At 44.5% G+C, this 26,595-nt stretch overlaps 1 protein-coding gene across 1 annotated transcript in view; it reads right to left on the bottom strand.

Annotated features, from left to right (window-relative positions):
- LOC309567460 (uncharacterized protein) overlaps positions 1-26,595 on the bottom strand; it is a 118,128-nt gene that overhangs the window by 65,829 nt on the left and 25,704 nt on the right. The window contains exons 2-6 of the mRNA XM_082272849.1: positions 5,817-6,267; positions 2,931-3,013; positions 2,195-2,351; positions 1,930-2,091; positions 857-982 (exon numbers count right to left, since the gene is read on the bottom strand). Coding sequence (XP_082128975.1) covers positions 857-982; positions 1,930-2,091; positions 2,195-2,351; positions 2,931-3,013; positions 5,817-6,267 — 979 coding nt within the window. The remainder of the gene's footprint in view (positions 1-856; positions 983-1,929; positions 2,092-2,194; positions 2,352-2,930; positions 3,014-5,816; positions 6,268-26,595) is intronic.

A 26,595-nucleotide genomic window follows, 5' to 3' on the forward strand; every position in this document is an offset into this window, starting at 1 on the left:
ATTCATCCATTGGTTCATAGGTCACCACAGGGCACAGTCTTGGCATAGGGGCCAGCATAAACACAATAGCACCCTGTGGAGAACCAGGCATCCAACACATACAAAAACATTGGATGCTGAAAATTATCCTGCAGTGGTAGCTCTTCAACAGACTGAAGATCAATAGAGCATGGCAGATAAGTAGTAAGTAAGTTAAGGAAGCCTTTGTTTTCAAGCTTTTATTCTGGTGATTTCTATAACCACTTTGCTTCCTTCTTCAAAGGCTAACAGAAGGAAATGTTTTCAAATGTTAATACACTATGATATTTCAAGGTCTCCAACAATGGTGGGAAAAACAAAAATGGTGAATATCCCCAGCATGGACACATACAACAATTACAAATATTATAGCTGTCCTAACTTTTTTCAACAAGAGAGGCTAGAGATACTTCCTTAACGCAGAAGTACAGCCTAATACCCTAAATTCTCCCCTGTAATCATTAATGTAAGCTGAGGGGCACATATACATTATAGCTGTGCTGGGCTGTGAATGAAGAATCCCATAGGAGAAGAAAGCTGGGTCTAGACATGCCTGTCTAAGAAAGACCGACAACCTTTTCAGGAAGTTAAAGACAGCTTAGCAAATTCAGATAAAGGGAAATAGCATTGTCGGTGAAGAACAGAAAGAAGTTAAATGTTTAGTTTATATAAGACTTTCTAAGCTACACAAGCAGCTAGCCAGAAAATGAATACTATCAAAGATAAAGATATTTAACATACTGTTAATAGGAAAAATTTCATTTTTGACTAGAGTTTCCCTTTAAGGTTCATTATTCTTATCTGCTGACTAAAATATGAAATTCTTTTAATTCTGTACCATGGAAAGTTGTGACTGAAGCTCAATCTCCAAGGCTTGAAGTGACTTCTTTAATTCAGAAATCTCACTCTTAGTGCTCGACGTTTCTTGTTGTACTGTAGTTATTTCCTTCTTTAAACCTTCAGTCTAGGACAGCAATGAAAATAAACAATTAAATACATTTTTCTAAAGATCGATAACCAGAGTTACATAGAAACATTCTGTACTCCCATGGGAAGCATAGTTCTTTTCTGTGTCCATTTTGTATCCTATAGTTGTCAGGACCCCAGAATATTAGATGTAACATTCAAAACCTTACCTCTTGGAGTGCCTCACTGACATAAGTGCCCCAATGTGAAAAATAGATAGACAGCTCTATTACATAATTAAGTAGCTATGTAACATGGCAGTTGAATAGCAAAATGTTCTGTAGCAATCAGACCCTCAGCTTTGCTCTGGAAAGGTCTCAAGGCCCCTTTTCCACAAGGCAACACATCAGAGGTCCTGCAGTCAGTAGTTTAAGCATGTTGTATTATGCTATGTATGCTTATAATGTGCTATGCTTATAATGTGTCTACAGAAATGGTAAGCTAAGCAGGTACATTTACTCTTCTTTGGCCATTGCAAGATGTTTCAATGCAAACCTGCAAAGTCTTCAAGGTCTGTTTAGTATATATGTACATAAAATGTCTTAATTCGCAACTCCTTAGATCCCTAATACCCAAGCTTTGGCTTGAGTGCACCATGCCCACTTTTAGAATTTGCCACCTGGGCTTAGACCCCACAGTTAGTAGTGGGAACATTTATTTTTAAAAGAGTGGTCGTTTCTAGGAGTTTCAAGTAATATGTCACCAGACTGACTCCTGTAGCATATTTCCAGTCATAGCTACATCTTTCACATGTTCACTGACCATTTCCTCCAATAAGTCTGCAGTCTCTGTCAGTCTTCTATAGCATTACATATACTGATTATTATGCGTGACCCATTGGTGACATCATGAGTCACTTTTGAGGATCTCTATATCTCACGGTTGACAACCACTGCTTTAAATCACTTTAAAATAAATTGAATTAATATATAAAATATTTCTTACCATGTTCTTAAATTGCTCTTCTGCCTCCTTGCGATTCTTCTCAGCCAAAGCTTCATACTGCTCTCTGAGTTCGTTCATTTTCTTTAGCAGATCATTTCCTGGAGCGGCATTCATTTCCACATTGACATCACCAACAGTTGTTCCTGTTTGTCCTTTAACCTCCTACAGAATAATTAAAAATAAATGTGTTTTTTTTCATTATCATTGCATCATTACAAAAACCAACAAATCTCCTTAGTATTGGTGAGACTTCTTTAGGTCTTACGTCCTCATGGTTCTTCTTAAGAAGAGCAATTTCCTCTGTAATTCCTTCAAACTGAGATTCTAGGTCAGTTTTGGACAGGGTCAGGTCATCCATTATTTTGCGTAGGCCAGCAGTATCGGCTTCTACTGATTTGCGCATAGCAAGTTCATTTTCGTACCTGACAAGAGGAACAAATGGAGCTAAATGCAATGTGTTCTAGTGTAAATGATTAAAACCAATAGTTATTTACAACATATATTAAAGTGTTCTTATTTTCCCAAAGAGAACTTTTTTTCATGATATAAAGGTGGTATTTCTAGTATAGTAGCAAAGTGGAAAAGAACGGAACACTGAATAGTCTTGGCTGTCAGGATAAACATTAAAGCTGTGCTTTGGCCTTCAAGGATAATATTTATTATTAGATGAAACAACAAATTGCATGTTCTACCTCGTCAATGTGTGGACCTGTACTTTGTTGACTGTGGAGAACAGCAGACCAGCCATCATCAATTAATACATCTCTAGAAACTTTATTGCATCTGCACATTCGTTTTTTTGGGCATCACTGAAATACTGGGATGAGGACTTCTCATTTTCAGGCTGACATTATGGATCCCCTCCCTGCAATGGCCGCGCTTGCCAGGGTCACTTGAGATTTCTCAAGAATTTAAAGTAGCCTGCTTGATTTCTGGATACATTTTATGTGACCTGCCGACCAATGATTGTGCTAGATTGACATTTAATAAACTAAACTTACTTCAGCTTGAAATCATCGGCTGCCAATCTGGCATTGTCGATCTGCAAAACTACGGTATGGTTGTCATTGGAGGCTGTAATAATCTGTAAGACACAAATGAACACCATAAAAATGTGTGTACTTGTTAAAAATTATGTTACCCTAAAAGTAATTAATAATGTTTTTCTAACATGATTAGGATCACTCTACAATAGCAGAATGTGAAGCATTTTTCCTTTTTTTTTTTTTTTTTTTTTTTTTTATGTACAAGCAAAAATGTTATATTGTTAAATGTACCAGTTCTCAAATGCTGTGGCTACATTCTTTTTCCTTTTACAGGCTCTTTTCCCTTTATTTTCTCCTGGTGATCCTGCCAGCAACATGCATCCTGTCCCAAGGTTGCAATGCTCACTTACTCTACTGTATCTATGGAGCAGAGCCATCTTACCGAATGGGCACGCTGGGCAGTTGCCCGGGGGCCCCACCTGCCCAGCAACCCAGCCCCAGCCAAGCATTAGTCCCAATTCCTGTGTGCATCCCACCGCGGAACTTAGCAGGTGGCAAGCGCCTGTCGGCCCTGTGCTGCTGTCAGGCCACTTGGGCAGTGGAGGGGGAGCCCACAACTGCAGGAATGCCTGTCTGCCTCCACTGGAACAGACACACACAGGGCAGATGTGTCTGATGCTCGTCCTTGTTTGTGTTCACCGGGGCTCAGCCGCCGAAGTTGTCATTAGCCTGGCACTGCTGTACCAATAAATATCGCCTTATCGATAATTTGCATTTTTATTCTCGTGGGTGATTGTGTAGGCGGGGCCCCAGTGCACTACATTGCCCGGGGCCCTTTAATGCTCTTAAGATGGCACTGCTATGGAGGAGCATCATTTGGCGCTTTTCCACTGCATGGAACCGAACGGTTCGGCTCGCTTTTGTGCTTTTCCACTGCTGGTACCGCATGGTATGGTGTAGGAACGGTTCGGTGCGGTATGGCGGCGCTTTTCCACTGCATGGAAAAGAATGGTACGGCTCTCAAAACTAGTACCACCTCGATTGTGGTTCCAAGAGGTACCATACCCGGTACCATATCCCACAATCCTTTGCATGCAGTCACTACTAGCCATTGATTGGTCAGAGAATCCCACCCACCCCATTGTTATCCCACCCACTTAACTTTAGTACTACTTTAGTGGAAAAGCAAACCATACCGTACCGTACCGAATCGTTCCAACACCGTACCATGCGGTACCAGCAGTGGAAAAGCAAACCGGGCCAAGCAGGGCCGAGTAGAGCCGAGCCGGTACTTGCAGTGGAAAAGTGCCAATAGTCACTCCTAGGGCATGGCTCCAGAACACCTTGCCCTCTCTTCTCAATAACATAGAGGGTAGGTGTTTTGTAGTCCACACAGTGGGCTGGGAATAATGTAGCTGCTAAGAATGCAGTGCAGGCAGACAGCACAGGATGTTTAATGCTAACAAGATTTCTGGCAGGATCAACAGGAATATTTTTGCACTTATCAAACAGATATAGCAAAACATATTCATTCTACATTGTATCAATGATAAAATTTTGTAATGCACTGTTTGGCTAGTGAGATTTAATAAAGTCATCCATTCAACCAATACACTGTCACAATTGTATAAGTGTGATACTAAAATTATATAATTGATTCTTTAATAAAAAAATATATATATATTTCCGTTTTTAACAGTCAACTTTACCGCCTTGAAATCTCAGCTCACATCACAGTTGGCGTGCTATTTGCATAATTTCACATTTGGCTTACAGTACAATATCAACTGAAAATATGGCTAGTAGGTTATTATCATTTCCAAAATTTCAATTTAAAGCCCAACTCTAAAAAAAACATTTTTTTTTAGCTTTTGATACAATCAAGATGATACTTCTATCTATGGGCCTGTTCAGGCATGTCCCATAATTTCCTGTCCTGGTAAATGGGTGACAGGAAATAAGGGTCATCTCCACTATAGGGTTACCAACAGCATATCAGTCCTTAGACGTATTGGTTTCTTTATTGCTGGCTTTTTTTCTTTAGTTTCTCTTGATGGTCCTGCCAGTAACACACTTCCTGTCCTAGTTGGCTTTGCTCACTCATTGTACTGTATGTTTGGAGGAGCAGCGTTGTAACCCATGTTGCTATCCTGACTTGGACTACATAAACCTCCACCACTACTTATCTCTATTACATAGGGAGGAGGTGTTTTATAAAAGGTGGTAACGCTGATAACGATGTTTGAGTCAGGTTATAAAATTACAAAGACATTGTAATTCTGGCAGGATCAACAGGTATTTGCAGAAAATGTACTTAGCCTGAAAAAGATAAAAGCTAATGCAGACACTATATCTAAGGACTGGTAATCTGCAATACATTACATTTTTGTTCTTTGGTTCAGAACTCTTTTAAAATCTTCCAGGTCTATTAAAAAAATAGTCTGCAGTCATGGTGGCAAAATATACTATGCTATCAAGTTGTATATTGAAGAGTTGTTTTATCTGTTAAGAGAGAAATGAAAATGCTAGTTGCTTGGCTGTGTTTGGCCTCAATGTGCCCAGTTCACAGACCCAGAACAAGAAAAATTAGGCAGTGAAAAGTAGGAATTCCTCCTCTTTATAGTTTTTCAGGTGATTAACTCAAAGTATTAAAACCCAAGCATCACCATGACAGCCAAATGGAAACCTACATATTTCTTTAATAACATATGTAAAACACTCAACATTAGACATGAGAAGAACTGAAGAGAAAAAAAAAAGATTCTTGTGAAATGATGTATTATTTGTAACTATATTGATAGTACTACTACAGTTAATTTACTTTATAATCCTTTTACATTCCATTAATTATATCCTTACCAGTTTAATAAAATTAGAATTTTAGTTCTATGACAAACTTACTTTAGCCTTCAGATCTTCAATGGTCTTAAAGTAAGCGGAGTAGTCTTTTCCTGGTTCTCCTTTGGTGCCACCACCTCTTTGCTTCTCCAAGAAGTCCTTAATCTTTTGTTCAAGTTCAACATTTGATGCCTCTAGCTGTCGGACTCTATCCAGGTAGGTGGCCAAGCGGTCGTTCAAGTTCTGCATCGTTTGTTTTTCATTGTTGTTGACAAGCCCTTCACCACCTCCATAACCACCACCTGCACCACCACCAAAGCCTCCTGCTCCTCCAGCCCCATAACCAAAACCTGCACCTCCTTGACCAAAACCTTGATCAAAGCTACCCCCAGCAGCTTGGCCATATCCGCCACCTACTTGGCCAAATCCGCCACCTACTTGGCCAAATCCACCACCTACTTGGCCAAATCCACCACCTACTTGGCCAAATCCACCACCTACTTGGCCATATCCACCATCCACACCACAGTATCCACCAGACCCAGCACCAGCATGCATGCCTGCTGAATTAGAGCTTGAGCTCATCACTTTAGAAGCTCGGTAAAAAGACATGTTCAAGCAAAGGACTCCTTATTCAGATAGAAACAGAAAAGCTCCGATAAGAGAGTGATATCTGAATACATTTAATTCTTTATATATGGGATCCAAGGGTGTGTCCTAGATGAATATTTATGTATTTATTTAACAAGCATTAGATGGCTTGTCAAGTTATTGCCAATGTTTTATTTTACTAGCAGTGGATAGGTTGCCAAGTTATTGCCAATGTTTATCACTTAAATCAATAATAACTAATGATCAGCTTGCATCATTCTACTTGCTGGTCTTCTCAGGCTTGTTTGTTTGCTGCGTTAGCATGATTTTTGGGTGGAGTACTGGGCATGGTCAGAACATGAGCACAAACAGTGCATTTCTAATTGCTTCATATTTCTCAAGAAACAGGCATATTTAAAAAAGCTTTGAACTTGACAGTCACCAAACATTCACTGCAGGTGAATCTTCCAGGTGCATGTTTTTTAAAGGACAGTGATTGTTTCAACACATGCAAAAACAGGTGGCTGAGTCTGAGTTTTATCACCCCCTGGCACATCTAAATTCTAACATTACAGTTAGACAGGGTTATACACATGCCACAGCAATTTAACTCAGGCTGTGGAGTTTAACAGATGGCACCTCCTCAACAGCTGCCATCTACTGTTATACTGACCTCTGAAGAGGGCCTCTGTGTCACTTTTTAGATGGAGGTAAGCAATGCCACCCATGTGAAAGTGCCCTCAGGTTAATCTGTTTTATTTTGTTGGATTACAATATTGAAAAAAATGTGTATGTAAATATATTTTTTAGTATTAGAAATCCAAGAGACATGCTATAGACCTGATAGGCAGCCCAATGGCTAAATGGAAAAGTATGCACAGCATGTTACCAACACTGCTGCTAATTGCGAGGCAGTGGCAGGGCTGCCGATAGGGGGGTACGGACAGCCCTGCTCTACTGGGCCCAAGGCCTCCTGCTCACCTGGGTGGACCTGGGGCATCCAGGGCCCAATGATGGTCCTGCACAGAGCAGCATCTTCCAGGCAGCTCTATGCAAGGGTAGTGCTCAGAGGTGCAGAGGCAGCAGACAGTGCCGCGTAACACCGGCACAGAGGAAAGTAAGCAGCAGTCAATCGCACATCCCTTTAGCTGCAATTAGGGCCCAGAAAGCTTGGTCCTTTTCTAGGTGAGTCATGGCGTCCCCCCTGCCAGTGACCCTGTCTATATTATCATTACTAGCATCACACCTTGGCTCCTCTTCCCCACCTCACCCCTGTGATAGCAGGTACACAGCTCCCTGCTATCTCCTTCATAGTAAGACTAGGTTTAGACTTGCGCCTAAACCACCACTCCTCTAAAAAGTGATCTGCATTCGGAACACTTTTCAGGGGTGTTTGACTGGTGCGATGACACCTCTTCTCCACTTATTTTAACCCCATTATTGCAGCACAAAAGTTCTGTATTCACATGCACTAAACATAGTTACACGCCGTTTGCAGCCCTTCCCCATTCACTTGAATGGGATGCGTTCAACTCGATATGAAAGATACTCTTTGCCAATATACTAAACTAAGGCTCCTGCATTTATTGTGATGTAAGGAGGGAAATCTGCTGGGCAAACATGGACATAAGGGGAACCTCTGCTGGGTACACAGGGAGTTAATGGGGACTCAGCTGGAAACACTTGGACAAAAATGAGGGGACACTGATGGGCATACATGGAGGTAAGGGGGACTCTGCTGGGCACACATGGAGGTAAGGGGGACTCTACTGGGCACACATAGAGGTAAGGGAGGACTCTGCTGGGCACACATGGTTATAATGTGGGAAGGGTGACTTTGTATAAAACTTTTTTTGGCCCTTGGAAATTTGAAAAATATATGATGTAGCCCTCATACTTAAAAGTTTGAAGATCCCTGTCCTAGATAGCTGGGGTCACCTTCAGGCAAGCATGACTTTCAATCTAGATAAGGGACCCAATGACCCAACACCAGGGCACTCCCTATTCCTATACCACTAAATTAGCTAATATGTTGTATATACACCGACCAGCCATAATATTAGGACCATTAACAGGTAAAAAGTTGATTAACATTGATTATCTAGTTACATTGGCATCTGAAAGTCAGTGGGATATATTAGGCAGAAAAAATATGCAAGTGTAAGGGTCCTGCCATACGAGCGGTGCGCTCGGCGGACTCCATTTTTCTCAGCGGGGATCACTCAGTCGATCCCGATTAGCAGGCGGATGACAGCTCCATCTACGCTTACTTTGCAAAGACTGAGCTGTCAGAGCCCCGCTCTGTCTGTCTGTTTTCATCTGATCCTTTCTGATCCGATCCTCCAGCCAGACGGAAAATAGAGTTTCCATCCATCTGGATTTCATGGACTGGATCGGATTGGAGAGCAGCGGGTATCAGCATGTCTCGGCTGACATCCGCTGCTCCATATAGGTAGATGGAGCATCCGATCAGGTCCGCCTGAAAAAACTGACAGGCGGACTAGATCGGAAAGCCCATGTGAAAGGGGCCTAAGGATTTTAGTGACAAGGGCCAAATTGTAATGGCTTGAGGAGAGGGTCAGATCATCTCCAAAACTGCAGCTCTTCTGGGATGTTCCTGGTTTGCAGTGGTGGACAGACCATACTAAAACTGGTCCAAAGAAGGAAAACTGAAGACAGGGTCATGGGTGGGCAGGGCTCACTGGAGCATAGGCTGGCCTGTGTAGTCTGATTCAATGGAAGAGCTACTGTAGACTGGTCAGGGGGCCCATGCTGACTTGTGCCCATAGCCAAAAGCACCTACAATGGACAAGTGAGCATCAGAACTGGACAACGGAGCAATGGAAGAAGGTAGCCTGGTCTGATGAGTCACGTTTTCTTGCACATGATGTGGATAGCCTGGTTTGTGTTCATCGCTTAACTGGGGAAGAGATGGCATCAGGATGCAATATGGGAAGAAGGCAAGCAGTGACCTGTTACTAAAAGCTTGGTGCCATATACCATAGTATACCTTCCAAGTTATAGTGGAGTCCATGCCTCAACAGGTCAGAGATGCTTTGGTGGCAAAAGGGAGATCCACACAATATTAGGTGGGTGGTTATGTTAAAGTGAGTGATCATAAGGAATGTTGTCTTTCCCCTTTTGTTAAGTGGTTTATTCTATAGATAAATAAACTAAACTCACACTGCAACCTACCAGATTCAATATTATTTTTTAGTAAGGTTATGTCAAACGCCAAGCATGGCAACTAGTGCTATTTCATGCATGTGTGCATATCAGTGCTAATAGTCCAGGACCTAGTTGGATTTTTGTTACCCGAACACGGACCCGAAAACGTTACTGTATATTCGGGTAAAAATCCGTGTTCGGTCGTTTTATTTCCGGGTTTTGCATGCTTTGGCGCGCTTTTCATGGCGGGCTTTCAACAGCCAATCAACAAGCGTTTAACTGGTGTGCCTAAGCCATCCCAGCCATGCCTACAAATGTATCAGTAGCTGTGATTGGCCGTCTGAAGCATGTGACCAAGTCTTTATAAGTTCGAGGCAGCGCAGCTGCGGCGTCATTCTGCTGTTTAGTTCAGGGAGAGAGCACACATCAACGTGCTGGCTGCTGATTAGGGACAGACAGGAAAAAAAAACATTTGTGTCCGGATAGAATTGAGGGACAGGTCGGAGTGTGTTAGGCAGGGTGAATTGTAGGCATTTTAGGGAGAGAGTCTGCTGATTTTTAGGGTCAGTGTGTTCTACAAACTACAATCGACATTGCTGTGTGGGGTGGGGTTTGCAGTCACCCGATCTACGATCATCATCTTATCAATCCTTTTAGGGAGAGAGTCTGCTGATTTTTAGGGTCAGACAGTGTGTTCTACAAACTACAATCGATATTGCTGTGTGGGGTGGGGTTTGCAGTCACCCGATCTACGATCGTACCAATCCTTTTAGGGACAGAGTCTGCTGATTTTTAGGGTCAGACAGTGTGTTCTACAAACTACAATCGATATTGCTGTGTGGGGGGGGGGGGGGTTTGCAGTCACCCGATCTACGATCTTATCAATCCTTTTAGGGACAGAGTCTGCTGATTTTTAGGGTCAGACAGTGTGTTCTACAAACTACAATCGATATTGCTGTGTGGTGTGGGATAGGAGATAGGCAGGTGTCAGTGGTCCACATCCATTTTGCTGTGTGTGGGCTGCAGTGAACACAATCTTTTTGGGGTGCAGTGAACACAATCTTTTTGGGGTGCAGTGAACACAATCTTTTTGGGGTACAGTGAACACAATCTTTTTGGGGTGCAGTGAACACAATCTTTTTGGGGTGCAGTGAACATAATCTTTTTTGCCCACTGAGGAGGAGGGAGAAAAGTATTTTTCTATCAGGCACTGTGTGCAGCATTTTTCCTTCAGCTGTGCTGTGCTTAGTGACTGATCATACACTGCTGTGTTCAGTTCACATGTGCTAATATTGAGTGGTTTCAAAAATAATACACTTTTTTTCTATTCCACTATTCAATATACAGCCTTGGGTTAAAAAAAATTAAATTGTGGCCTGCAGCAGAGCTGAATGATATTTGGGGTTTTTGGGGTTCATCTCATACTTCTGAAGATTTGAGGGTGCTGCCTGTTCCAAACTCCTCCTACTCCTCATCCAGCCTTTTAGGGGTACAAACAATAGTAATTGGGGCCTAGTGTGGTTTTGTACGTGTTTGATACATACACTTTTTTTGATCATATTTTCTATTCCGCTATTCAATAAAAACCTTTGGGGATCAGTTAAATCGCGGGATAGTCTGTGTTGGTTCGTGTGAGATCCACCTTTCCAAGTTATTGGGGTTCATCTCATACTTCTGAAGATTTGAGGGTGCTGCCTGTTCCATACTCCTCATCCAGCCTTTTAGGGGTACAAACAATAGTAATTGGGGCCTAGTGTGGTTTTGTACGTGTGAGATACATACACTTTTTTTGATCATAATTTCTATTCCGCTTTTCAATAAAAACCTTTAGGGATCAGTTAAATTGCGGGATAGTCTGTGTTGGTACGTGTGAGATCCACCTTTCCAAGTTTTTGGGGTTCATCTCATACTTCTGAAGATTTGAGGGTGCTGCCTGTTCCATACTCCTCCTACTCCTCATCCAGCCTTTTAGGGGTACAAACAATAGTAATTGGGGCCTAGTGTGGTTTTGTACGTGTGAGATACATACACTTTTTTGATCATATTTTCTATTCCGCTATTCAATAAAAACCTTTGGGGATCAGTTAAATTGCGGGATAGTCTGTGTTGGTACGTGTGAGATCTACCTTTCCAAGTTTTTGGGGTTCATCTCATACTTCTGAAGATTTGAGGGTGCTGCCTGTTCCATACTCCTCCTACTCCTCATCCAGCCTTTTAGGGGTACAAACAATAGTAATTGGAGCCTAGTGTGGTTTTGTACGTGTGAGATACATACACTTTTTTTGATCATATTTCCTATTCCGCTATTCAATAAAAACCTTTGGGGATCAGTTAAATTGCGGGATAGTCTGTGTTGGTACGTGTGAGATCCACCTTTCCAAGTTTTTGGGGTTCATCTCATACTTCTGAAGATTTGAGGGTGCTGCCTGTTCCAAACTCCTCCTACTCCTCATCCTGCCTTTAGGGGTACAAACAATAGTAATTGGAGCCTAGTGTGCTTCTGTACGTGTGAGATACATACACTTTTTTTGATCATATTTCCTATTCCGCTATTCAATAAAAACCTTTGGGGATCAGTTAAATTGCGGGATAGTCTGTGATGGTACGTGTGAGATCCACCTTTCCAAGTTTTTGGGGTTCATCTCATACTTCTGAAGATTTGAGGGTGCTGCCTGTTCCATACTCCTTCTTCTCCTCATCCAGCCTTTTAGGGGTACAAACAATAGTAATTGGGGCCTAGTGTGGTTTTGTACGTGTGAGATACATACACTTTTTTTGATTATATTTTCTATTCCGCTATTCAATAAAAACCTTTGGGGATCAGTTAAATTGCGGGATAGTCTGTGTTGGTACGTGTGCGATCCACCTTTCCAAGTTTTTGGGGTTCATCTCATACTTCTGAAGATTTGAGGGTGCTGCCTGTTCCAAACTCCTCCTACTCCTCATCCTGCCTTTAGGGGTACAAACAATAGTAATTGGGGCCTAGTGTGGTTGTGTACGTGTGATATACATACACTTTTTTTGATCATATTTTCTATTCCGCTATTTAATCAAAACCTTTGGGTATAAACAATTAAATTGCGTGATAGTCTGTGTCGGTACGTGTGAGATACACCTTTCCAATTTTTGGGGCGCATCTCATACTGCCGAGGATTTGAGGGTGCTTCAGTCTGCCTCCTGCCTGTTCCGAACTCCTCCTACTCCTCATCCTGCCTTTAGGGTAGAAAAAATTGTAATCGGGGCCTAGTTTGTGTTTGTACGTTTGAGATACACCGTTTTGTAAAATTTGTCCTATTCCGCTATTCAATATACACCCTGTTTGAGTGTAAAAAATTAAATTGCGGGACAGTCTGTATTGGTACATGTGAGATACACCTTTTTAAATTTGTTTGGCGCATCTCCTTCTACCGCCAAGGATTGCAGGGCGCTTCAGTTTGCCTCCTGTTCCCAACTCCTCCTACTCCTCTTCCTCATCCTGCCTTTAGGGTACAAAAAATTGTAATCGGGGCCTAGTCTGTGTTTGTACGTGTGAGATACACCGTATTATAACATTTTTCCTATTCCGCTATTCAATATACACCCTTTTGGAGTGTAAAAAATTAAATTACGGCATAGTCTGTATCGGTACGTGTGAGATACACCTTTTAAATTTGTTTGGCGCATCTCCTTCCCCCGCCAAGGATTGCAGGGCGCTTCAGTTTGCCTCCTGTTCCCAACTCCTCCTACTCCTCTTCCTCATCCTGCCTTTAGGGTACAAAAAATTGTAATCGGGGCCTAGTCTGTGTTTGTACGTGTGAGATACACCGTATTATAACATTTTTCCTATTCCGCTATTCAATATACACCCTTTTGGAGTGTAAAAAATTAAATTACGGCATAGTCTGTATGTAAGATTCTGGTACCTTCGGTACCCTTATAGGTCATTTCCTTCTTCATATTGCGTCCCACCTTTTCAGCTAGGTGGAACGCATATACCTTTAAGCCGCATGACGTCATCACTAAGCGCCGCTCTGAGCGGCTATTTCAATCGCCGGCTTCTCTCTCACAAATTGTTCATTCAAACCGCATGGTATACAGCCTTGTCTTACGCTGCCGGAGCCTCCAGCTATTGCCATACCTGGATAGACCGGAACCTCGCTATTGATCCCGTATCTCGCTACCCGATCATTCACTCATTACCGGACCCTTCAGCTTACTAATCTAACTAGTGATAATTACCCCACAGGGGATTCCTTCCTATCAAACTTACACTATCTACTTCTGCATACTAAGGACTGTTACTATCTATGCATTACTATTTCTATCATCTGCACTGTTACATAGATTGCTAGCTCTTGAGTCTACTACCATCTATATCCTTGCACTAAGTTAGCCTCTCTTTTACACTCCATCTGCTGTCCCCTACCACCTGTTATTGCACATGATTGCTAACCTATCTACCATCATCTACTACTCTCCTGAACATTACTATTGAGTACTCATCGTTGCTATCACAACTCACGCCTGTCCTTTCAGCACATCACCTCTATACTATCATATACAACCTATCACTCCAGGAACATCTTATTGGGTGTTTGTATATTGTATGCTGAAGCAGGCTGGCCACAATGATGAGTCTGGAGAGTTGGACATGGTAATTCAACACATCTCTGCACGACTACTGAGTGGAGATTCTGCAGCTGCAAATCCAACTCTCTAAACAAACGCTAGAGCGTTACAGATTGAACAAACCTTTAAAAAATGGATTCAGCAGAATTAGCCACTCAAGTGATACAATTAACACAAAAGGTAGATGCATTAATCCTTGCTCTTACTGAAGTAAAAAATGAAAATCAGACTTTAAGACAGCAGATAGCCCGTGTTTCACAAATCACTGCTGCTCAACCTCGTGAGCCTAAAATAAACCCTCCTCTAGTGTTTACAGGTGATCGGAAAAAATTTTGTGAATTTAAAAACGCATGTCAATTGCTTTTTAATTTAAAACCTCGTACTTATACTACAGACCAAATTAAAGTCTGTACTACTATTTCATATTTATCGGGTGATCCACGGGCTTGGGCAGACTCTCTCTTTGAGAAAGAGGACCCTCTTCTCAACTCCTATCCTTTGTTCATAGCGGAACTCGCTAGCTTATATGAAGACCCCAATAGGCAGAATACTGCTGATAGCCAATTGAGGGCTTTAAAACAAGGAAGGAGACCTGTTGAAGACTTCATAGCAGAGTTCAAAAGATGGACCCTTGATTCTGGGTGGAATGATGCATCTCTGCGAACTCAGTTCCGACTCGGGTTATCAGAAGCCGTTAAAGACGAGCTCGCCCGAGCGGATTTACCTGGCACTTTGGATGCCTTAATACAGCTCAGCATCAATATTGACAGGCGACTGCGAGAAAGAAAGGCTGAAAAGATGGGAATGCCATTGTCCAGTCCTTCTCGGGTTTCGCCCGTTGACCCTACTCCTATGGAGTTAGGAACGATACGCCCCCCTTTATCGACTACTGAACGAGCTAGGAGAAGATCCGAAAACCTCTACATGTACTGCGCCTCCTCGGATCATTTGATAAGCGTCTGTCCCCTTGTCCGCAAAAAGGACGGTGAGTGTTCACATGTCTTGCTGGGGGGTTTAACGACTTCCTTTTCTAATCCCTATCTCTTTATTCATTTGACACTACAGTGGGACCAAATTAGGATCACCACCAAGGCTATGATCGACACAGGATCTTGTGGGAACTACATCGATACTCGTTTTGTTACCTTAAATAAAATACCTATTATTTCAAAACCTAAACCTGTCTCTGTTAGTTTAATTAACGGTATCCCGTTATCTTCTGGTCCAATCACCAATCAGACACAAGCACTCCTTGTTACTGCTAACGAGTCTCATGCGGAGACAACCACTTTTGATGTAATACCTTCACCACATTTTCCCGTTATTTTGGGACTTCGCTGGTTACACATACATCAACCAACCATTGATTGGAAGACACGGACTCTAACCTTCCCTTCTCACTATTGCGAGATCACGTGTAACCTCCAATCATATAAAAAAATCCTGTCTATGGTGTCAGATGAAATTACACCACCACCATGCTACCAGGATCTGTCAGAAGTCTTCCTTGAGAAAAACGCTCAAGTGTTGCCTCCCCATAGGGACTATGATTGTTCTATTGATCTACTCCCTAATAACAAATTACCTTTCGGTCATGTTTATCCTCTTTCTCAGGATGAACTTTCTCATCTCAAGGAATACTTGGATGAGAATTTAGCGAAAGGGTTCATCAGACCCTCTACTTCTTCCACAGCTGCAGGACTTTTCTTTGTCCGCAATATGGATTCAAGTCTTAGGCCTATTATTGACTATAGGCAATTAAATACCATTACGATAAAGGATCGCTATCCTTTACCTCTCATTCCTGAACTCATTGAACAAGTGCGCGGAGCTACCTACTTCTCTAAATTGGACCTAAAAGGGGCATACAACCTAATCCGAATCCGTGACGGGGATCAGTGGAAAACAGCATTCAGAACCAGATACGGATTATTCGAATATCTTGTGATGCCTTTCGGGTTGTGTAATGCTCCCGCAGCTTTTCAGCGATTCATAAAGGACATCTTCAGAGACTTACTTGATGTTTGTGTTGTGGTATATCTGGATGATATACTCATTTATTCTCAATCTTTGTCTGAACATATAAAACATGTAAGACTTGTGTTGTCCAGATTACTCGCCCACAATTTATATGTAAAATTAAAAAAATGCCTATTTCATAAAGAAGAAGTACTATTCCTAGGATACATCATATCTAAGAACGGAATCAAAATGGATATGAGCAAGATATCGTGTATTCTGGATTGGCCTGTACCAACAACTCGTAAAGCATTACAACGATTCCTTGGATTCTCAAACTTCTATAGGAAGTTCATCAAGAACTTCTCTGCTATTGTGAGACCTCTCACACAACTTACAAGTGTAAAGAAACCATTTAAATGGTCTGAAGAAGCCAATGGAGCTTTCCGCTTGTTAAAATCAAGCTTCACTTCCGCTCCCATACTACGCCATCCAGACCCATCCCTCCAATATATACTGGAGGTAGATGCGTCAAATATGGCAGTAGGAGCAGTTCTCTCCCGACGACCAACAAATACTTCACCACTTCACCCAGTTGCTTTCTTCTCTAAATCATTAAGCAACCCAGAGGTGAATTACCCAGTGGGTGAAAAAGAGTTGCTTGCCATAAAACTGGCACTAGAGAATTGGCGACATCTACTTGAAGGTACTCGATTGCCAATACTCATATATACATATCATAAAAATCTCCAATACCTTCAGACTAACAAGACCCTTTCCCACCGGCAGGTACGTTGGTCACTATTCTTCCTAAGATTCAACTTCCTAGTGACCTACACGCCTGCAGACAAAAACAAAAAAGCGGATGCGCTATCACGATTAACCGAAGATAACTGCGCCAAAATCCCTTCATTTCCTATAATACCCTATGATCGTATTGTTGGTGTTGTTCGCTCCCTGAAGGAAGAGATTCTGCACAGTATAGGACTGGATTCACCTCCACCACAACTAAGTGCTGATGCAGAAGGCTTCCTCTACTTTAACGACAAACTCTACATACCTCCTAGTATGCGTACCAAGATCTTGGAATTATCACATGACGTACCTATGGCAGGACATATGGGTATGACTAAGACATTTAATTTGCTCACCAGGCAGTTTTGGTGGCCTGATATGAAAACGTCTGTACAAAAGTTTGTTTCCTCATGTGACATCTGTGCAAGGTCCAAAATTGACACTACAAAACCATCTGGTCTACTTTGCAGTCTACCAATACCCCAGGTTCCATGGGAAGTTGTATCCTTGGACTTTATAGTAGAATTACCACCTTCCAGGGGATTTAATACCATTCTAGTGTCAGTGGACCATCTGACAAAGATGGCACATTTCATTTCTATTCGCAGACTACCTTCATCTAAACAAACAGCGGAATTACTAGTGAATAGTGTTGAGCGAACACGGACTGTATTATTCGTGTTCGTACCGAATAATTGGATTTTTGTTACCCGAACACGAACACGGACACTTTACTGTATATTCGGGTAAAAATCCGTGTTCGGTCGTTTCATTTCCGGGTTTTGCATGCTTTGGCGCTCTTTTCATGGCGGGCTTTCAACAGCCAATCAACAATCGTTTAACTGGTGTGCCTTAAGCCATCCCAGCCATGCCTGCAAATGTCTCAGTAGCTGTGATTGGCCGTCTGAAGCATGTGACCAAGTCTTTATAAGTTCGAGGCAGCCGCAGCGGCGTCATTATGCTGCTTAGATCAGGGACAGAGCACACATCAATGTGCTGGCTGCTGATTAGGGAAAGATAGGCAGGAAAAAAACATTTGTGTCCGGATAGAATTGAGGGACAGGTCGGAGTGTTTAGGCAGGGCGAGTTGTAGGCATTTTAGGGATAGAGTCTGCTGAATTATAGGGTCAGTGTGTTCTACAAACTACAATCGATATTGCTGTGTGGGGTGGGGTCTGCACTTAGTTCTCCTGATCTACGATCTCTTCTCAATCCTGTTAGGGACAGAGTCTGCTGAATTTTAGGGAAAGTGTGTTCTACAAACTACAATCGATATTGCTGTGTGGTGTGGGATAGGAGATAGGCAGGTGTCAGTGATCCACATCCATTTTTCTGTGTGTGGGCTGCAGTGAACACAATCTTTTTGGGGTGCAGTGAACACAATCCTTTTGGACTGCAGTGAACAAAATCTTTGTGGGGTGCAGTGAACAAAACCTTTGTGGGGGTACAGTGAACACAATCTTTGTGGGGTGCAGAGAAGACAATCCTTGTGGGGTGCAGTGAACAAAATCTTTGGGGGGTACAGTGAACACAATCTTTGTGGGGTGCAGTGAACAAAACCTTTGTGGGGTGCAGTGAACACAATCTTTGTGGGGTACAGTGAACACAATCTTTGTGGGGTAGAGTGAACAAAACCTTTGTGGGGTACAGTGAACACAATCTTTGTGGGGTGCAGTGAACAAAACCTTTGTGGGGTACAGTGAACACAATCTTTGTGGGGTACAGTGAACACAATCTTTGTGGGGTGCAGTGAACAAAACCTTTGTGGGGTACAGTGAACACAATCTTTGTGGGGTGCAGTGAACAAAACCTTTGTGGGGTACAGTGAACACAATCTTTGTGGGGTGCAGTGAAGACAATCCTTTTGGAGTGCAGTGAACAAAATCTTTGTGGGGTACAGTGAACACAATCTTTGTGGGGTGCAGTGAACAAAATCTTTGTGGGGTACAGTGAACACAATCTTTGTGGGGTGCAGTGAAGACAATCCTTGTGGGGTGCAGTGAAGACAATCCTTGTGGGGTGCAGTGAACAAAATCTTTGGGGGGTACAGTGAACACAATCTTTGTGGGGTGCAGTGAACACAATCTTTGTGGGGTGCAGTGAACACAATCTTTGTGGGGTGCAGTGAAGACAATCCTTTTGGAGTGCAGTGAACACAATCTTTGTGGGGTACAGTGAACACAATCTTTGTGGGGTGCAGTGAAGACAATCCTTGTGGGGTGCAGTGAAGACAATCCTTGTGGGGTGCAGTGAACAAAATCTTTGGGGGGTACAGTGAACACAATCTTTGTGGGGTGCAGTGAACAAAACCTTTGTGGGGTACAGTGAACACAATCTTTGTGGGGTGCAGTGAAGACAATCCTTTTGGAGTGCAGTGAACACAATCTTTGTGGGGTACAGTGAACACAATCTTTGTGGGGTGCAGTGAACAAAACCTTTGTGGGGTGCAGTGAACAAAACCTTTGTGGGGTACAGTGAACACAATCTTTGTGGGGTGCAGTGAAGACAATCCTTTTGGAGTGCAGTGAACACAATCTTTGTGGGGTACAGTGAACACAATCTTTGTGGGGTGCAGTGAACAAAACCTTTGTGGGGTGCAGTGAACAAAACCTTTGTGGGGTACAGTGAACAAAATCGTTGTGGGGTGCAGTGAACACAATCTTTGTGGGGTGCAGTGAACACAACCTTTGTGGGGTACAGTGAACACAATCTTTGTGGGGTGCAGTGAACAAAACCTTTGTGGGGTACAGTGAACACAATCTTTGTGGGGTACAGTGAACACAATCTTTGTGGGGTGCAGTGAACAAAACCTTTGTGGGGTACAGTGAACACAATCTTTGTGGGGTGCAGTGAACAAAACCTTTGTGGGGTACAGTGAACACAATCTTTGTGGGGTGCAGAGAAGACAATCCTTTTGGGGTACAGTGAACACAATCTTTGTGGGGTGCAGTGAACACAATCTTTGTGGGGTGCAGTGAACAAAACCTTTGTGGGGTGCAGTGAACACAATCTTTGTGGGGTGCAGTGAAGACAATCCTTGTGGGGTGCAGTGAAGACAATCCTTGTGGGGTGCAGTGAAGACAAACAATCCTTGTGGGGTGCAGTGAACAATATCTTTGGGGGGTACAGTGAACACAATCTTTGTGGGGTGCAGTGAACAAAAACTTTGTGGGGTACAGTGAACACAATCTTTGTGGGGTGCAGTGAACAAAACCTTTGTGGGGTACAGTGAACACAATCTTTGTGGGGTGCAGAGAAGACAATCCTTTTGGGGTGCAGTGAACACAATCTTTGTGGGGTACAGTGAACACAATCTTTGTGGGGTGCAGTGAACAAAACCTTTGTGGGGTACAGTGAACACAATCTTTGTGGGGTGCAGTGAACAAAACCTTTGTGGGGTACAGTGAACACAATCTTTGTGGGGTACAGTGAACACAATATTTGTGGGGTACAGTGAACACAATCTCATACTTCTGAAGCTTTGAGGGTGCTGCCTGTTCTATACTCCTCCTCCTCCTCCTCATCCATCCTTTTAGGTGTACAAACAATAGTAATTGGGGCCTAGTGTGCTTCTGTACGTGTGAAAAACATACACTTTTTTTGATCATATTTCCTATTCCGTTATTCAATAAAAACCTTTGGGGCTCAATTAAATTGCGGAATAGTCTGTGTCGGTACGTGTGAGATCCACCTTTCCAAGTTTTTGGGGTTCATCTCATACTTCTGAAGCTTTGAGGGTGCTGCCTGTTCTATACTCCTCCTCCTCCTCTTCCTCATCCATCCTTTTAGGTGTACAAACAATAGTAATTGGGGCCTAGTGTGCTTCTGTACGTGTGAAAAACATACACTTTTTTTTGATCATATTTCCTATTCCGCTATTCAATAAAAACCTTTGGGGCTCAATTAAATTGCGGAATAGTCTGTGTCGGTACGTGTGAGATCCACCTTTCCAAGTTTTTGGGGTTCATCTCATACTTCTGAAGCTTTGAGGGTGCTGCCTGTTCTATACTCCTCCTCCTCCTCTTCCTCATCCATCCTTTTAGGTGTACAAACAATAGTAATTGGGGCCTAGTGTGCTTCTGTACGTGTGAAAAACATACACTTTTTTTTGATCATATTTCCTATTCCGCTATTCAATAAAAACCTTTGGGGCTCAATTAAATTGCGGAATAGTCTGTGTCGGTACATGTGAGATCCACCTTTCCAAGTTTTTGGGGTTCATCTCATACTTCTGAAGCTTTGAGGGTGCTGCCTGTTCTATACTCCTCCTCCTCCTCATCCATCCTTTTAGGTGTACAAACAATAGTAATTGGGGCCTAGTGTGCTTCTGTACGTGTGAAAAACATACACTTTTTTTTGATCATATTTCCTATTCCGCTATTCAATAAAAACCTTTGGGGCTCAATTAAATTGCGGAATAGTCTGTGTCGGTACGTGTGAGATCCACCTTTCCAAGTTTTTGGGGTTCATCTCATACTTCTGAAGCTTTGAGGGTGCTGCCTGTTCTATACTCCTCCTCCTCCTCTTCCTCATCCATCCTTTTAGGTGTACAAACAATAGTAATTGGGGCCTAGTGTGCTTCTGTACGTGTGAAAAACATACACTTTTTTTTGATCATATTTCCTATTCCGCTATTCAATAAAAACCTTTGGGGCTCAATTAAATTGCGGAATAGTCTGTGTCGGTACGTGTGAGATCCACCTTTCCAAGTTTTTGGGGTTCATCTCATACTTCTGAAGCTTTGAGGGTGCTGCCTGTTCTATACTCCTCCTCCTCCTCCTCCTCATCCATCCTTTTAGGTGTACAAACAATAGTAATTGGGGCCTAGTGTGCTTCTGTACGTGTGAAAAACATACACTTTTTTTGATCATATTTCCTATTCCGCTATTCAATAAAAACCTTTGTGGCTCAATTAAATTGCGGAATAGTCTGTGTCGGTACGTGTGAGATCCACCTTTCCAAGTTTTTGGGGTTCATCTCATACTTCTGAAGATTTGAGGGTGCTGCCTGTTCCATACTCCTCTTCCTCATCCTCCCTTTAGGGAAGGAAAAAAATTTAATCGGGCCTAGTCTGTGTTTGTACGTGTGAGATACACAGTTTTTTATCCTATTCCGCTATTCAATACACACCCTTTTGGTGTAAAAAACATTAAATTGCGGCATAGTTTGCATATTTGACTGTGAGATACACCCGTGCGATACTGTTGTTCTTTTGTTCCGCTATTCAATAAAGACCTTTCTAGGGCAAGATCTTAAATTTCAGAAATATGAGGAGAGCGTCAAATAGGGGCCGTGGCCTGGGTCGTGGTGGTGCTGCTGCTAGAGCTCCTGTTGCAAGGAGAGGACGAGGTCGATCTGTGCCAGCTACACGCACAAGTGAAACACCTTCCTCAAGTGTGAGTAGGCGACAGAACCTGCATCAGTATTTGGTAGGGCATCATACGCCTCTAGAAGTGATGAGGCCAGAACACAGAGAGGCAATAGTAGATTGGTTTGCTGCTGACAGTGCCTCCAGTTCCTTCACATTGTCTCCCACCCAGTCTACTGCAGAAAGGTCAGAGTTGGCACCTGCAGCCAATGTCCAACCGTCTTTCACCTCACCCCCTTGCAAATCAGGCAAGCAGTCTGAGCCCCAAGCCATAGAGCAGTCTCTTATTCTTTTTGAGGACTCTGTCAGCAGGGTTTCCCAGGGCCATCAACCTAGCCCTGCCCCAGAAGTGGAAGAGATTGAGTGCAGCGATGCCCAACCACTTATTTCTCAAGATGAGTACATGGAAGGACCATCACAGCACGTCTCCGATGATGACGAAACGCAGGTGCCAACTGCTGCGGCGTTCAGCATTGTGGAGACCGACAGGGAGGGCAGGGGTGAAGACTGGGTGGAAGATGATGTGGAGGACGATGAGGTCCTCGACCCCACATGGAATGAAGGTCATGCAGGTGACCTGAGTAGTTTGGAGGAAGAGGCGGTGGTCGCACAGAGCCACCAGCACAGCAGAAGAGGGAGCAGGGTGCAGAAGCGGAGCGGCCGTGCCCTAGACACTACGCCTGCTACTGCCCAACGCAGCAAGGGAACGAGCGCACCAAAGTCAGCTCAAAAGAGTTCTCTAGCGTGGAAGTTCTTTAGAAAATGTGCTGATGACAGGACACGAGTGGTTTGCACCCTGTGCAATCAGAGCCTGAAGCGAGGCATAAACCTTCTCAACCTGAGCACAACCTGCATGATCAGGCATCTAAGTGCAAAGCACAAGCTGCAGTGGAGTACACACCTTCAAAACCAAGAAACGTCTCTGGCTCATCCTGCTTCCTCTTCTGCTGCAGTCTCGGCCGCTCCAGCCACCTCTGTAGTCATACCGGCACCTGCCACCCCGCAAACAGACGATCTGTCAGCAACACCACCACCTGGGTCACCAACAACCATCTCCACAATGTCCCGTGGAAGCGTTCAGCTTTCCATCTCCCAAACACTTGAGAGGAAGAGGAAGTACCCCCCTACCCACCCGCGATCCCTGGCCCTGAATGCCAGCATTTCACAATTATTGGCCTTTGAAATGCTGTCATTCCGCCTGGTGGAGACGCCCAGTTTTAAAAAGCTTATGTCGGTGGCTGTCCCTCAGTACGTCGTGCCCAGCCGCCACTACTTTTCCAGGCAAGCCATCCCTTCCCTGCACAACCAAGTGGGGGAAAAAATCAGGTGTGCACTGCGCAACGCCATCTGTGCCAAGGTCCACCTAACTACCGATACGTGGACCAGTAAGCACGGTCAGGGGCGTTATATCTCCCTAACGGCACACTGGGTAAATGCAGTGGCGGATGGGCCTGAGGCGGATAGCAATTTGGCACATGTCCTTCCACCACCGAGGATTGCAGGGTGCTTCAGTTTGCCTCCTGTTCCTAACTCATCCTACTCCGCTACCTCATCCTCTACCGCCTCCTCATCCGGACAGCGTAATACCTTCACCACCAACTTCAGCACGGCCAGGGCTAAACGACAGCAGGCAGTTTTACAACTTGCCTGTTTGGGGGACAAACCACACACCGCGCAGGAGTTGTGGAGGAGCATGGAACAGCAGACAAATCAGTGGTTGCTGCCAGCGAGCCTCAAGCCCCGCCTGGTGGTGTGCGATAACGGGCGAAATCTCATAGCAGCTCTGGGCCTAGCCGGTTTGACGCACATCCCTTGCCTGGCGCATGTGCTGAATTTGGTGGTGCAGAGGTTCCTTAAAAACTACCCCGATATGTCAGAGCTGCTGCAGAAAGTGCGGGCCGTCTGTGCGCACTTTCGGCGTTCTCACCCTGCTGCTGCTCGCCTGGCAGGGCTGCAGCGTAACTTCGGCCTTCCCGCTCACCGCCTCATATGTGACGTGCCCACAAGGTGGAACTCCACCTTGCACATGCTGCAAAGACTGTGCGAGCAGCAGCAGGCCATAGTGGAGTTTCAGCTGCAGCACGCACGCGTGAGTCGTTCTGCGGAACAGCACCACCTCACCACCAATAACTGGGCCTCCATGCGAGACCTGTGTGCCTTGTTGCGCTGTTTTGAGTACTCCACCAACATGGCCAGTGGCAATGACGCCGTTCTCAGCTTAACTATCCCACTTCTATGCCTCCTTGAAAAAACAATTCGGGCGATGATGGAAGAGGATGTGGCACAGGATGAGGAGGAGGAGGAGGAGGATGAAGAGGTAACATTTCAAAGGCTTTCAGGGCAGTCATTCGCAAGGGGCTCCGAGGGTGGGTTCCTGCACACACAAACGCCAGGGACACAATTGTCCAGCAGGGGCACAGTTCTGGAGGATGAGGAGGATGAGGAGGAGGAGGAGCTGGAGGAGGAGATGGAACCATGTTCACAGCAGGGTGGCACCCAGGCCAGCTCATGGCCATCACTGGTGCGTGGCTGGGGGGATACAGAGGACACTGACGATACACCTCCCACAGAGGACAGCCTTTCGTCGCCTCTGGGCAGCCTGGCACACATGAGCGATTACATGCTGCAGTGTCTCCACAACGACCGCCGAGTTGCCCACATTCTAACTTGTGCTGATTACTGGGTGGCCACGCTGCTGGATCCCCGTTACAAGGACAACGTACCGTCCTTAATTCACTCACTGGAGCGCGATCGCAAGATGCGCGAGTACAAGCGCACGCTGGTAGACGCGATGCTGCTGGCATTCCCATCTGACAGCGGGGCCACAGTGGAAGCACAAGGCAGAGGAGGAGGAGGAGGAGGTCGCCAACTCAACCAGGGCACCGCCAGCACCTCAGAAGGCAGGGTTAGCATGGCCGAAATGTGGAAAAGCTTTGTCAGCACGCCACAACAAACAGCAGCACCAGCAGCTCAGATGGAACGTCTTAGCAGGAGGCAGCATTTTACCAACATGGTGGAGCAGTATGTGTGCACACGCCTACATGTAGTGAATGAGGGGTCTGCCCCCTTCAACTTCTGGGTCTCCAAATTGGGCACATGGCCTGAGCTTGCCCTTTACGCCTTGGAGGTGCTGGCGTGCCCTGCAGCCAGTGTATTATCTGAATGGGTATTTAGCACGGCTGGGGGTGTTATAACAGACAAGCGCAGCCGCCTGTCCAGAGACAATGTGGACAAGCTCACGTTCATTAAAATGAACCAGGCATGGATCCCACGGGACTTTTCCGTACCTTGTGCAGAATAGCAATGGATACCGACCTTACCCAGCCATTGTTCCATTTTTGCTCTTTCTCACTCTTTTGGGGTGTACCCTCATTTAAAATTTGTGAAAAGAAGCAGTGTTGGCTACCTCGTCCTCCTCCTCAGGGCCAGATTAACGTAGGGGCTATTGGAGCTGCAGCTCCATGCAGGCCCCTACCTTTTATATAGGCCCCGGGTTGGCCATATTCACTGTGACCGCTCTTCTGTCACTTGTAAACACAGAAGTCTGGCTTCTATGCTCGCTTCCCCAGGCAGCACCCTCAGAACCTCCCCACACAGCGCGAAGGCCGGACAAGGAGGGACAGTTGCCGATGCATGGATGTGTTTATGGGCTTCAGAGACAGCATCCCATGTTGAATTAGGCATGCATGGCTGCACCCTTCCTCCTCTGGGTGCATGCCAAGGCACGGCCCTTAAGGCCCTTCAAAATCCTCAGCACCAAGACCATGATGCTCTTAATCCGGCCCTGGTCCTCCTCCACCGCCGCTTCCACCTACACCGCCCATAGGTGTGCGCAGCCTATTGCATTAGGGTGTGCACCCCAAAGTTGAAATACACATGCATGTGTTTGCCTACATGTACATGGCCCCGATACATTACTCTCCCTGCTGGCAAAGAGAAATAGAGCAGAGCAGGTGCGAGGGAGATCTTTCCCATCTCCTCACTGGCAAACAGAGCGATAATGCTATGTGCCCTAGGTGATTAGGGTGTGCCCAGGTACACCAGGTACACCCTGTGCGCACGCCTATGACACCGCCACATCCACCACCACCTCAACCTCCCTCCTACTCCATATGGGCCTCGTCCTTCAGAGATGAAGAACATTGTTTTATTTTTCTGGTTTTTTTTGTTGTTTTAAGTTATTTCCCTATCCACATTTGTTTGCAGAGCACTTGCCATGCTCTTAACTACGTTTTGCTGCCATTTGCAGCACTCTAGCCCTTTCCATTGGTGTTTTAGAGCCATTTTAGTGCCTTAAAGTTCGGGTCCCCATTGACTTCAATGGGGTTCGGTGTCCGGGAAAAGTTCGGTAAA

Source organism: Pelophylax lessonae, assembly GCF_965119305.1.
Source record: "Pelophylax lessonae genome assembly, chromosome: 11".
NCBI classification, from domain to species: domain Eukaryota; kingdom Metazoa; phylum Chordata; class Amphibia; order Anura; family Ranidae; genus Pelophylax; species Pelophylax lessonae.